General features: G+C 34.0%; 2 protein-coding genes and 1 long non-coding RNA gene across 5 annotated transcripts in view; 1 reads left to right on the forward strand and 2 right to left on the reverse strand.

Moving 5' to 3' along the window:
- LOC107631015 overlaps window positions 1-503 on the forward strand; it is a 968-nt gene extending 465 nt beyond the window's left edge. Inside the window, exon 2 of the long non-coding RNA XR_001618466.2 lies at window positions 51-503. This is a non-coding gene — a long non-coding RNA (uncharacterized LOC107631015). The remainder of the gene's footprint in view (window positions 1-50) is intronic.
- On the reverse strand, window positions 210-4,889 carry LOC107631014 (mitochondrial inner membrane protein OXA1; the record flags this gene model as incomplete). The annotated part of the gene is given in 9 exon segments (XM_016334320.2): window positions 210-788; window positions 1,439-1,493; window positions 1,968-2,075; window positions 2,294-2,425; window positions 2,520-2,595; window positions 2,761-2,819; window positions 3,320-3,367; window positions 3,656-3,746; window positions 4,681-4,889. Coding segments are annotated over 9 exon segments (1,044 nt in total), but the record flags the coding sequence as incomplete, so codon positions are not given.
- LOC107631013 (mitochondrial inner membrane protein OXA1-like) lies at window positions 7,363-12,007 on the reverse strand. Of its 3 annotated transcripts, XR_002359775.1 has the most exons (12): window positions 11,867-12,007; window positions 11,263-11,738; window positions 10,916-11,006; window positions 10,585-10,632; window positions 10,060-10,118; window positions 9,727-9,802; window positions 9,499-9,630; window positions 9,140-9,253; window positions 8,687-8,733; window positions 8,459-8,547; window positions 8,309-8,363; window positions 7,827-7,878 (listed from the first exon to the last, which is right to left on the reverse strand). XR_002359775.1 is itself a non-coding variant. In XM_016334318.2 (10 exons), the coding sequence occupies exons 2-10, from the start codon at window positions 11,727-11,729 to the stop codon at window positions 7,787-7,789; spliced, it is 1,134 nt and encodes a 377-aa protein (XP_016189804.1). In that variant the 5' UTR covers window positions 11,730-11,738; window positions 11,867-12,007; the 3' UTR covers window positions 7,363-7,786. The 3 variants fall into 3 exon arrangements, 1 of the variants encoding a protein (XP_016189804.1); XR_001618464.2 differs by lacking the exon at window positions 8,459-8,547 and having other exon boundaries at window positions 7,522-7,878; XM_016334318.2 differs by lacking the exons at window positions 8,459-8,547; window positions 8,687-8,733 and having other exon boundaries at window positions 7,363-7,878.

The following is a 13,579-nucleotide window of genomic DNA, read 5'->3' on the forward strand; positions in this document are numbered from 1 at the left end:
TCGCAGAAGCACAAATTTTTTTGTGCTAATTTGTTCTTATTTTTGGATAGAACAAAAATCTTCAAAATTGGGAGGAGAAACTATGGTGAGAACGGACAAGTTGGCAGAGATGAAAGTTGAAAGCTCACCGCTGGAGAATAAATGTTGACAGTAGACTACCCATTCGGCTTGCCAATAATATGTGACACGAGACCATATTAGCCATAGTCTGGCCACAAATGGGAAACTAATATACTATCTAATCAAATATGAAAGATCCTTGTTAAGTCTCCCTTTTGTGAAGACCGAGTTTTAAATAAGATAATCAAGATTACACTCGAATCTAAGGTAAGATTACACGTTAAACAAAAGTTTGAACCTCCTCAGCAAAATTTATTAGCCACAAAAAAATATATCCCTCTGGCCTCTCTTAAGTTGAATAAATGACTAATTCTATATCATTATAATGATAACCAAATATAAATAAATCTCGGCACATTTACGGCATCAATTTGAGCCGAATTAAGGAACACGTGTATTGGCTCACCTCTTGAGGTTTTTCTTTCTTCCTTTCACTTGTTTCTCTAAACTTTTGAGCCTTTGGCTGAGAACAGCAGAAGAAGAAATCTTTTTGTTTGAATGTTTTGATGGTTCAACTGGTGATGAGCTTGGCTCAGTTGCTTCTGCTGTGGATTTTTTTAGTGCTGGAAATACATTAAAGGGAGATTGTGGTTCTGGAGCAGTGGTAGGTTTTGCAGCAACTATTTCAGGAATACCTAAAGTTTTCTTTATGCCAGGAACTTTAAGCACTGTAAAATTCGAAAAAGGAGATAACAAATAAACAAATAAGATAAAAAATTGAAAATGGAAACGAGCATCCTTTAAAACCACAAATAATAGTAAAATCGGAATTAAGACAAACGAAACAAAGCTTCAAACTTAGGCCTTACAAACCCACTTTAGTACTTCCTTTGTTAGAAGAGTTCCAGTCCTATATTTCAAAAATAAAATAAAATTCTAGTCCTACTAAAATAGTCAAAGTTATCCAACCAATAACATCAACAGATTTTAGGCTAACAATATTACATGACTTCGTCTAAACAACAAAAGAATCTTATCTCACTAGGTGAGATCAGCTATAGAAGATCAAATGACGTTATTATACCTTATCATGAATGATGTCTATACTCATTGAAACATAATTTGTTTAATTATTTTCTATTATAGAAGAAACAAGAATTTTATTAAGATGAAGGAAAGAATGATGCAGAAAGGTGGGGGAACAAGAGATACTCCTTTCAAGAGCAACCAAGAAATAAGATTGCATGGTGGAATGAAATCAATGCCATAAACAATACGTATTTCATGAATGAAAATCTAATTTTTATTTTTTAGCATACTAAGGTTGTGAATAATGGAGAAGCCAAGGTATGCAAAAGAAAAATTTGAAACATCTTACCAAGTCCATACACAAGTGAAAACAAATTTGACGTAACCCAGTAACAAAATATGGCCTGCAAAAGTACAAATAGGCACACGTTCAAACTACATAAAATGACAAAAGGTAAAATACAGTACTTAGAAAGGAAAAAACGAAGGCCTTTCCTATCTCATTTAGTATACTTCCCAATTACTATATCAATTATTCTGATATTAAGATCTTTTCTTTTGATAAACAATAATTTTGTATTGAGAAAGAATTTTTTTTCCCCCTAAATAGATGAAATAAGAAAAAGCATAATAATAATAATGCAAGTTACACTTAACAAGTTGCAAGACAACTCCACAGCCCCAAAGACCAACCATTGAAAAGTTAGTCTACAGGAGATAAGGAAACAACACATGCAACCAATTCTATCGTAACCATCAGAAAACTTCTCTTTTCTTTCTAATGATCATACAAATGAAAGATGTTATTTCACATGCATAGACAGCAAATGCAATGTAAACTTGTTCATTCCCAAAAAGGAAAAGTCAGAGAAGCTTACCTTTGGGAACCCCATGGTGAAGGGAACTGTAAGAACAGCAAGACCCCTAGAGACATTTTTCATGGTACCAGCCACAGGATTTCCTTCCAAGCCTTCTTGCATATTACACTAAGGAACAACATAAATTTCACTTAAATTGCAACCTGAACAGTTTTCTTACTAACTTCATTCAAAAATTATCTTTTGCAGTTGTTTAAGTGGCCCTTTTTACTTTTTATTTCCAAGAAGAAAAGAAAGGCACACACTTACACAATTTAAGCGGTCAAACTGGAAATAGAATTAAAATGTTAGTTGCAAGAATGGTTTTTGAAAAAAAAAATGCTCACCTCAACTGTTATTAAGAACGACAATGCAGTCAAAACAGGAAGAACATATAAAGCATCTGGAGTAGTGAGATCAGTAAACCAGTAGGTTCCACCATGCTTAAATGATGGCACCTTTTCAGCCATGTTTGATATCTATCATTAAACAAGGGAATGTTAATGGATAGAATAACATAAAGGTTCCTTAGCCTTGATTAAGCAAGAGAAATCAAATCGGTAGTCACCTTACCGCAAGAAAAAAGCTAATAAAGATAGGAGCTTGAACAAAGAGTCCCATCAAAGGTGTAAACGGATTCACACCATATCTGTATCATCAAAATCAGGGAGAAAATGATATGGCATTCCATACTGAATGTAGCAACTAAGTTCAGACTGGGCCACTGGGGGAATCTAAAATGCTATTAGCAGTTATGAAAGAAACCGTGAACTGTCAATGATATCTTTCACCAACAAAATCAGAAACCACTTACTCCTTAAACAGCTGCTTCATCTTCTTTTGATTTTCAGCTGCAGCTACCGGATCCATAGCCTGAAATTAATATATGAAGGACAAAAATGTTTCTTAAAGTCAAATTCAAAGATTGAATGTTGAATCCCAATTCCACTCTGCTAATTTAGTCTTAAAGAAATAAAATTAGCTTGGGCTTTCCGACTTTCTTTAATTATTCTTGTTTTTCAATATTTTCCTCCCATTCTCTATACTATTTTAGTCTTCTGTCTAAACAAATTTAGTCAAAATATATAGTGTAAAGAGCACATGACAGGAGATAGGTTTATAAGAATTGCTTATTTCGATCCAAAAATATTCTTGCAAGACATAGTTCAGGTCAGATAATTAACGGGTGAACTAAATCTTAAGAAAATTTATCAATTCAAACTAAAACTTTCGGATACAGTTAGTAGGCAGCAGCAATTGTGGGTCTCTCATCTGCTTGACATGGCTAGATAGATATCAATATAACAGCAAAGCAGAACATCTACCATTATTGCCAATATAAAAAATAATTTGACGACATACAATACAGTTACCTTATATTCCATCTCAGCCCGTATCGCTTCCATGTGCGGCCTCAGCAACTGCAATAGACATGATATAGTAAGCTCAGGCAACCTCTTGATTAGAGTATAGAAAATTCATTACCGATAAAACAACCAGACCAAGCTTGGCAACATCTCTCAATATAACAGAGTGGAGTAGCAACAGAAATAACCCTCCACAATCTTAACTCAGATAAAAGAGAGAAAACAAGCATATTCCTTCCTCAATGCATTTAAATTTTGGCCATGAGAGAGAGAGATTTCCATTAATCTATTTTTGCAGGAAACAAATATGTACGGATGAATGTATAAGCAGCAACAACATACTGTAAGCTTAGATGTAGCCTTAAGTTGGTAGATTAAGAACGGAACTGTTGCGCTTCGAATCACAAGGGTTGCCAAAGCAATGGCGGCCCACCTGAAAGAAAAAGGGAAATGAAATGGCAACAAATACATGTCAAAATATGGATAATCAAGCCATTGGATAGTCAATTCCCAGAGTAGGTGTCATGTACTACGGTGTAAAGTGCAAGAACAGTTTGGATTAGCGTGGTCTCAAAAACCTAATATATTCAACTAAATGTTGAACAATCATAATAGAAGCCAATTCATATATTTTTTTTGCCATGAATAAAACGCATTCCTACCTAAAATGACGATCTGTAAATCACAATGCAAGAAGAAGCTCTACCATATACACCAGAAAGTGTATTCTTCACCCAGGTAGAAAAATCTTAAAATCATAAGATTGTTTGGGTAAATCAATTACATCAGCAATTATGTGTAGCAAGTTAAACTTAGCAACCAACAAACTAAAAGAATTGACATTTCTAAGTTCAAACCTCTAACTCATGGTAAAACCCAGAAACCTACCAATGGCAACTTTAACAACAAGAGTACCAATTTTATCAGAATGTTCGGAAAGTCAAGGGATCCAATCCATTCAAGAAACTGAATTCGTCGATTCCTTGGTTTGAAACTAAATAAAAAACATGAAATTAAAATTGAAGAGGGAGTCGATTCTTGCAAATAGGGCAAAAGTAAATAAGAAAAATATGGTTCATATTTGCAAACCACACTCAATAAACTTTGGCTTAAAAATAGAAAAATCAAAATAGCATTTCACCCTAACCTTAAGAAAGGAAAAGAAAAAATGACTCAATTCATTTTTGTACACGTTCCTAACAGTATAAATTAAATTCAATTCTTTGATTCACTGGTTACTTTAAACATAGGAATTCAAATCAATTTAATTTTACCTCACCATATGATACCAAATAAGCAGTAAAATATGAACTACTTAGGAATTTGATCTGAATTCAAGAAGCGAGACAAGACAAGTACAAACTCACCAGTTTAACCCGGTATAAGTATGCACAGCATCGATCCCATACTGCAGCAACTTCACAGGCAAATACGAATCAGCAGCAGCAATGGCAACCTCGTTAACAACAGGAGCCTGAGAAGCTATGGTCTCAACGGCCTTGTCAGTAAGTACATCTGCAATGTCGGACATCAACTCAATCTTATCTGATCCATCATTCACAGTCGACATATATCGGCAGAAACTATATCCAGAGCACGGGGAAAGGAATGTGTTGGAAAGCGCTCTAGAAGAGGCACCAAACCCCATTGACCCATTAAGGGAACTCCCGAAGAACCTTGTTTGGACAAAATTACTGATTGCTGCAGAGGATGATTTTTCTTCTGGGCGCTTGTGTTTCCCATCATCGCTGTAGAGTACATAACTGAAAGACGGGTGACACTTCCAGTCTACAAGGTTCCCTCTTTTCAAGAGGCATCGTCTATAAGCCATTGGTATCCTTAGGAAGTTCTATCATGCAGCATCAAATAACCAACAAAATTCCGACAAAAAAAAAGATAGATTCAAAACGTTGAGGCTTTTCATCAAACAGGTTGCAAGCAATCACAAATATACACTGATTAACTATAATGTAACATCCCAAAGAGTGGGAGAAATAATACGCATGAAGAATAGTATAATGGGAATTACTACATGATCACCAATGTTATATACGTATACAAACATACAAGAGCACGAATTATTGATTGGAGGAAATGAGGGAAACGAAGCAGAGAAGAATACGAACCGGCGGCGGACCAACGGTGGCGGAAGAATACGACACCGATGGTGGAACAGCGATCGGAGTTGGGGCAACTGTGGGAGGTGACGGCAGTTAGGGTTGAGAGTTGGTTGGTGTGGAAGTGCCGCCGGGACCTGAAAGCGAGCTAGTGTCGAAGTAAGCTAGCTGAGAAAAGCTGACATTTGTTGCGAAGGGAACAAAACATGAAACAAGGAAACATCCAAACGACGTAGTTTTTTTACACCGCCCTTCAAGAAACCCAAAAATGAATTATGGATGCAAATCATGTCATCTTTTTTCTTTTTTGTCAGTTTTGGGCTGGAATGCAATCTAAACTGATGTCCGTTTCTTTTATATGTAATCCCAATACCTAAAAACATATATGGCCCAAATTAAAAAGACCCAAGATACTGGATGCAAATTTTTAAGAAAATAATAATACCACTTTATAGTTTAGGAAAATTTTAAGTGTATCGGGAACACCGATATTCTAATTGTTTTAACCATTGATCTGAGTTATAAAAAATATATAAAATATATATTAATTGAAATCAACGGTTAAAACAATTGGAACACCGGTGTTCCTGATATACTTGAAACTCTTCCGTTTAGTTTATACATAATTTTTTTAGTCCAGTTACACATCCAAGTAATTTTACAGTTCATCCAAGTCATTTCTTTATGCTGCAGGACTTTGTCGTCTTTTTCTTCTTCTTCTTTCTCCTCCTCCTCCTATTTCTTCTTCTTCTCCTTCTCCTTTTTCTTCATCTTTTTTTCATTTTTATTATCGTCACCACCACATCCATCTCTTCCTCCTCCTATTTCTTTTTTATTTGAATTTATTTAATCTCTTCCTTCTTTTCCTTCTTCTTCCTCCATCATCATTATCGTCATCACCAACAACACCAACATTTTACTAACATCTTTATTGATTCTGATTCTCTATGGTGATCAAATGAACCGAAAATATTATCAAAACGAAATCATTGTATAATACCAAATAAACAGAAAATTGTCCATTATATAAATTCGAATTTAGAAACATTTGTGTCTCAAATGTATCAAAAATTGGCTCAAAACGAAACCATTGTATAATACCAAATCAACCGAAAATTGTCCATTATATAAATTCAAATTCAAATATAACAATAACGACGATATGTATTAGAAGAAGACAATGACGATAACGATGATGATTATAATGATGATGATGATGGCGGAGAATGATAAAAAAAAGGAGGAGACGAAATTCCAATAGGAAGAGGAGGAGGTGGAGGTTTTGTTGTTTGCGGCGAGGAGAAGAAGAAGATGACGTAGCATCTGGAGTGAAGAAGAAGCAGCAGCACAAAGAGGAAAGAAAACAAAAAAAAATGCATAACTCAAATCACTTGGATATAAAATTGCTTGGACGTGAAAAATTAGGAAAAGTCTAGGGACCAACAACTTTGTTAAATTCTGGCCAGCATGTAACCAGTAAAGAAAAGTGGGCCATTGGATAAAATCTCACATCAATCTCACACCATTAAAACCATCATTAATAGCTATTTGATGGCTACAAATCACAAAGTTGCTGCCCCTAACACTCCTCGAAAAATTATTTTAAATTTTTTACTCTTTCACCAATTTTTACTGTAAATAAAAGGAGTTATCAGCTTGTCATAGTTCAACATTTTCTTTATCATATACATACAAGATTGGTTACAAAAGTGGGAGAAATCAAATTTAATAATTTATAAAAAATAAAAAAGACTGATTTTTAAAAAAGTTATAAAACATTGAATTTCAATATTCTGACATCCATAACATAAACAAATGGATGTTACATCTTATATATAATGTGCTCGAATAATTAATTTTAATATCTCAAAAACTATAGGGACGCGCATTTGCGAATTCGAGCCATCGCTTATTTTGCAGGGAACAACAAAGTTTTACAAAATTGGGTGTATTCTGTATAGATATTGATTATAGTTCAAACTTCCAACTTCTTTGCCAACGAGCCGTAGCAAAATTTGCATACATCCCCCTCCCTGTTTAGAGATTTTGGATTCGAGTCTCAGCTGATATAACTTAGCCTTAAAAAAAAAAAAAACTTACAACTTCCTCGGCAAAATTCCTAGACATCGTCATTCTTCGAAGAAGAAAATTTTGCTCACTTGAGGATGATAAAATGGTGTATAGATTTTCATCACCGCTTGTTTTTTACTTTCTTCCTTTCTCTTGCATTAATTCTCTAAGCTTCTAACTCTTAAGCCTTTGACTGATGGATACAGAAGAAAAAACCCTTTTATTTGAATGTTTTGATGTTCTACCGGTAAATGATCTTTGAAATATGTCGCTGATGCAGCTTGTTTTAGCGCTGGGATTCTGGAGCATCGGCAGGTGCTGAATCAACGACTATTACAGGAATACCTAAGCTTTTCTTTACGCTGGGAACTCTAATAACTGTAAAGTTCCAAGAGAGAACAAAGGGATTAGAGAATAACAAATAACAAAATAAATGAATAATAAGACCATATACTAGAAGTTTGAAAATCGAAATCAAAATCCTTATGTAGTAGTAGCATTCAGCCCCAGCAGTAAAACTTTGGGGCATATAAGACTAAGTTCGTCTTGGAGGGTTTTAGACTATCATGGGAAGATAACCAATTAAACCAACATTACAAGAATACTAAGATGCTGATGAAATCAGTTCACTTGTCGAAACACCAGTATCATTCTACAGTGCTAAATGCAATATGAATCACACAGTGGAATCAATACCCTAAGCAATATGTATTTCATGAAAGAAAATCCAACTTCTGTCAATGAAGTGGTGAATAATGGAAAAGAGAGAAGTAATATTATTATAAATGAAAATTTTGAAATGACTTACCAAGTCCATAAATAATTGAAAACAAATTTGATGTAAGCCAGAAACAAAATATAGCCTGCACAAGTACAAACACAATCAGATATTACAGAAAAACTACAAACAAATTATAAATAGAATTCGTAAGCAAAATGATAATCTATAATCTATTACCTATCCATGTCTATATTATATATAAACATGCATGGCGTAAGCTGTTGCTAAACTTTTTGCTTCAACGGAAGATACCCTAAAACATTCTCCTAAAAAAAGGCCCTTAAACTCAACAATAATTACAATATTTCTGTTCATAATTATGAAAAATCTCTTGTTGGTATAGAAAATAGAATAACACTTTTTTTCTCCTTTTAAAGTTTTCTAATGACTAGAATACAATCTTACTTTGCTTTGTTTTGACTTTTGAGTCAAGAGAACATTCTTCATGTTTCCTAGCAAGTTTCAAACATTCAATAATTATATTAATTTTCAAATTATTAGGTCATTTCAAATAAAAAGGTACTCATTAAGAAGTATAAAGGATGAGGCGCTAAAAAGATTATTTATAATTCTATGAAAGCAAGTGTGTAGTGGCATTTGAAAAAAATAGTCTGATTTACAATAATAATAATAATAAGACCACTAGTACCATTTGCCAAAAAAATTTTCAATTGATCTTCTGTCACACTAACAAAGTTGATAGTCAATTCCCTAGCACATTTCACAAGGAAAGTTCGTCAACCCAGGAAATCTCCTGTTTCTTTCCAAGTTAATATAATAAATTATCTCAAGCACAGAGATGTGTGGTGGCGTAGGGAAGTAATTCCTTCAGAAAAGAGCCAAGCCAAAAAAGTTTACCTTTGGAAGTTCCATGGCGAAAGGGACTACAAGAACAGAAGCAGCCCTAGAGAGATTTCTCATGGTAGTACTGCTCTCCACAAGCGTACCATCAGAGCCTTCTTGAATATTATGCTGAGGAACAGGATACAAGTATAAAACCAATAGAATATGAACCGGAATAAAACAAATAACAACACTCTTGGTAACTCCAAAACTACGTTTCTCATGACTTATGAAGTGACTGGTCTTAAAGTGGATTGATGGCATAGAACTTAAAACAGAAATGTAAAGCAAATATTGACAAGAATTCAAGAAGCGACAAAGAAAGACAACAGAAATGAAAGTTGAAAGAGAAGCTCTGGAAATAGGATGCTGACCTCTACTATTACCAAGAATGACAATGCAGTCAAAACAGGAAAAATGTATAAGGAATCTGGAGTTGTGAGATCAGTAAACCAGTAGGCTCCACCATGCTTGAGTGATGGCATTTTTTCTGCCATGTTTAATATCTGTCATTACACAAGATAATGTGAATCAATAGAAAAATATTAAGGATCCTGAGACTCTCATAATTAGGGAGAATATCAAATTTAAATTAAGCTTACTGCAATGAAGAAACTGATCAAGATAGGAGCTTGAATAAAGACCCCCTGCAATGATGGAAATGGACTCACACCATATCTGCATTATTAGAATCAGAGAAAAAAGGATATAAAGTGAAACAGAAGATCTAAGAAGTTTAATTTACTAGTTGGGTTCTTGATATATACCGCAGTCCAGCAGTTGTGCTTGCTAATTTATATGTTCAAAGAAGTTCTTAAATATTAATAATAACTAGTCCAACTTACATTCTGGAGAGAGGGATGGAAAAAAAAAAAGAAAAAAAAGAAAGTTTTAAAACATATACTTATCTGCAAGCAAGCCAATGATACACTTACTCCTTAAATAGCTTCTCAATTTGTTTCTGACCTTCGGCAACAGCTGCAGGATCCGATGCCTGAAATCATTATTGCAATCACTCTTTTTATCAAAAAGAGAAATGTTATGGCAATCACAACCAAAATTGTTTCTATTGTCCAATTCCATTTCCAAGGCTGAATGATGGTCGGATTCCAATCCGAAAGAACGACCATATTGCTCATTTCCATCATTTGCTCCCATTCTTTCTACACTACTTTAGTCCTTTATGACCTCTCATACAAAACACTTCAAATAGTGGTATATGGAGAAAAAGAGACTAGTTATGCAGAGTTGTTTGTTTTGATTGCCAAAGTAGCTCTCAAAAAAAACAAAAAAACAAAAAAAAAACCCGACAGAACCCTAGGACGGATACTTAATAATTGAACTAAACTAATCTTCAAAAATCTATTGATTCAAATAAAAATTTGAAGATACAAAGCAATGGAACTGTGAGGTTTCATTAACTTTAACACACTTGCATATCACACAAAAACCACCATTACCTTGTCTTCCATCTGTGCCTTTATTTCATCTACTTTAAGCCTCAATACCTGCATCAGAAATGAAAATGGTAAGCCTAGCAACACAGTTGATCAGAGCATGGAAAAAGCTAATTTTGATATAACAAATTAACAACTACAATAGCTGCAGGGATTATTCTGACTGCACCTAAAAAGAAACTGTGGGAAGCAAGGGAATTAACCCTCAAACCCATGTTAGGGGAGATCTTAAGAGGAGTAAAGAGAAGAAAAGGGAAGCTGGAAACCTCCTTCCCTCCAAATTTTTACCAAGAAATAAAGATGAATGAAAGAAGCTATGAGCAGCACAACGTACAGTGAATCTGGAATTAGCCTTAAGTTGATTTACTAAAAATGGAATTGTTGCGATTCGAACCAAGAAGGTTGTCAAAACTATGGCCGCCCACCTGAAAGGAAGAAAGAGGAAAAAAGAACCCATTCGAGAACTGAATTCCATAACATCTATCTTGTAACAATGTAATGATAAAAGAACAATCTTGCTAAGACAATCTCAAGAGCCCTAAATTACAAATAAACCTTTAATTGTCGCAAAAGCTAAAAGAGTTCCGCATAATGGCAACTTCAAATACACAATTAACCAATTCTTAACGATGAAAAACTACAAAATTTTCACAGAACTCAGCAATAATGTTTTACACTCACCAGTTCATGCCAGTGAAGGAATGCACATAGTCGATGGCATACTGCACCATCTTCGCCGGTAAAAGAGAATCAGCGGCGGCAATAGCAACTTCGTCGACGACGGAACCAGCCTGAGAAGCTACGGTATCAATGGTCGTTTCGGCGAGCACATCTGCCACGTCGATCCCGAAATTGATCTTATCGGAATCATCATTCAACGTAGACATGTATCGGCACAAACTATATCCAGAAAACGTGTTATTGAAAATCGTTCTTCGTTTAGAAGAAGCACCGAACCCCGTTGTTCCATTGAGGAAGCTCCCGAAGGACCGCGCTTGGATCAAACTAGTTATTGCCGCTGGAACCGGTTTTTCTTGTTGCCGTTGGTTGGGTTCGTCGATGGTGTGGTGGAGAACGTAGCTGAAAGAAGGATGGAAGTTGCAGTTTGAGAGGTTGGTTCTTCGCAGGAGGTAGCGTCGATAAGCCATTGGTGAGAACTGAAAGGAGGTGAGAATTAGGTTAAAGCAAGAAAAAGCGTAGAACGAAATTGGGCAATTCAGAACGTAGGAATGTTGATTTGTTTGGCATGAAACGTGATCGGTGGATGGTGGCGTTACGGCGTTACCTTGAATTTGAGTACGGTGGATCAGTGCAGCTGGGTGGCGGAAGAGCCTAATGCTGCTGGACTGCTGTTTACTGGTAGTGGTAGCTTAGCGTTTGTTTCTCCAAATCAAAAACGCTGTCGTTTCATATTTTGGAGTTTTTTTTTTTTTTTTACTTAAAAAAAAAGACATATTTTTATTATAAATAAAAAGAGTAAATAGCCAAAATCGTCCCTGAAAGATACCCGATCTTCATTTTAGTCCTCGAAAGATAAAGTTAATCAAAATCGTCTCTGAAAAATATCTCGATCTTCATTTTGGTCCTCGAAAGATAAAGTTAATCAAAATCGTCCCCGAAACATATACGATTGGTCATGTTAGTCTTTCTGTCAGTTGGATGAGGTCACATGTCACGTTAAGTGTCACGTGGCATATGATGACGTGGAGGGCTAATGCCACGTGTCACAAGATGATTGGTTGACGTGTCAGATCAGTGACACGTGGCATGCCACGTGGCACTTGAGATGTAAAAAAATTATTTATAATCAAAATAGTCCTTGAAAGTTTAAACGTAAGTCATTTTCATCTCTAAAATAGTAAAATTTTAAAAATTAATCAAATTAGTTCTTATATAATTTTTTTTATTTTTTATTTATAATATTAAATTTAAAATATTTTTTGATACTATTAATTTTAATAGAAATGTAATTGACAATCAAAAAATTAGTAATTGTATCTTTTCTTTTTAAAAATTTTTTCAATAAAAATATCTCTCTCCTTTAATTCTTGTCAAAATCTCTCTTATTTTTTTCTATTCTAAAATTTTTTTCTTATATTATTACATTTTGCTGGAATATAGGTATTTGTTAACCTAAACAAAGTTATATGCTCAAAATCAAAATTTATGTATATTAACCTAAATGAAAGTAATACCGTAATAAAAGAAAAAGATGTATAAATTTTTATTAACTTTGTTTAGGTTAACAAATACATACATTTCAATTTTGAGAATATATATATATATATATATTCCAGCAAAATGTAATAATGTAAGAAAAAAGTTTTAGAATAGAAAAGAATAAGAGAGATTTTGACAAGAATTAAAGGAGAGAGATAATTTTATTGAAAAAAATTTAAGAAAAAAAGATACAATTACTAATTTTTTGATTGTCAATTACATTTCTATTAAAATTAGTAGTATCAAAAAATATTTTAAATTTAATATTATCAAGAAAAAATAAAAAAAAAATTATATAAGGACTAATTTGATTAATTTTTAAAATTTTAGGGATGAAAATGACTTACGTCTGAACTTTCAAGGACTATTTTGATTATAAATAACTTTTTTACATGTCAAGTGTCACGTGTCACTGGCCTGACACGTGGCATGCCAGGTGTCACTGATCTGACACGTCAACAATCATCTTGTGACACGTGGCATTAGCCCTCCACGTCATCATCCAACTGACGGAAGGACTAACGTGACCAATCGTGTATCTTTCGGAGACGATTTTGATTAACTTTATCTTCCGAGAACCAAAATAAAGATCGGAGTATCTTTCAAAGATGATTTTGGCTATTTACTCTAAATAAAAAATACTTTTATATTAACATAAAAAGCTTACACAGACAAATTTTTAATTTAAAACTAATACACCAATAAATTATTAAATTTAGTTGTTGTTGTAAAATAAATAAATAAAAATAAATAAATATAAAATAAAGAGGCAAGAGGC

This window comes from Arachis ipaensis, chromosome B03 (assembly GCF_000816755.2).
Source record: "Arachis ipaensis cultivar K30076 chromosome B03, Araip1.1, whole genome shotgun sequence".
NCBI lineage: Eukaryota > Viridiplantae > Streptophyta > Magnoliopsida > Fabales > Fabaceae > Arachis > Arachis ipaensis.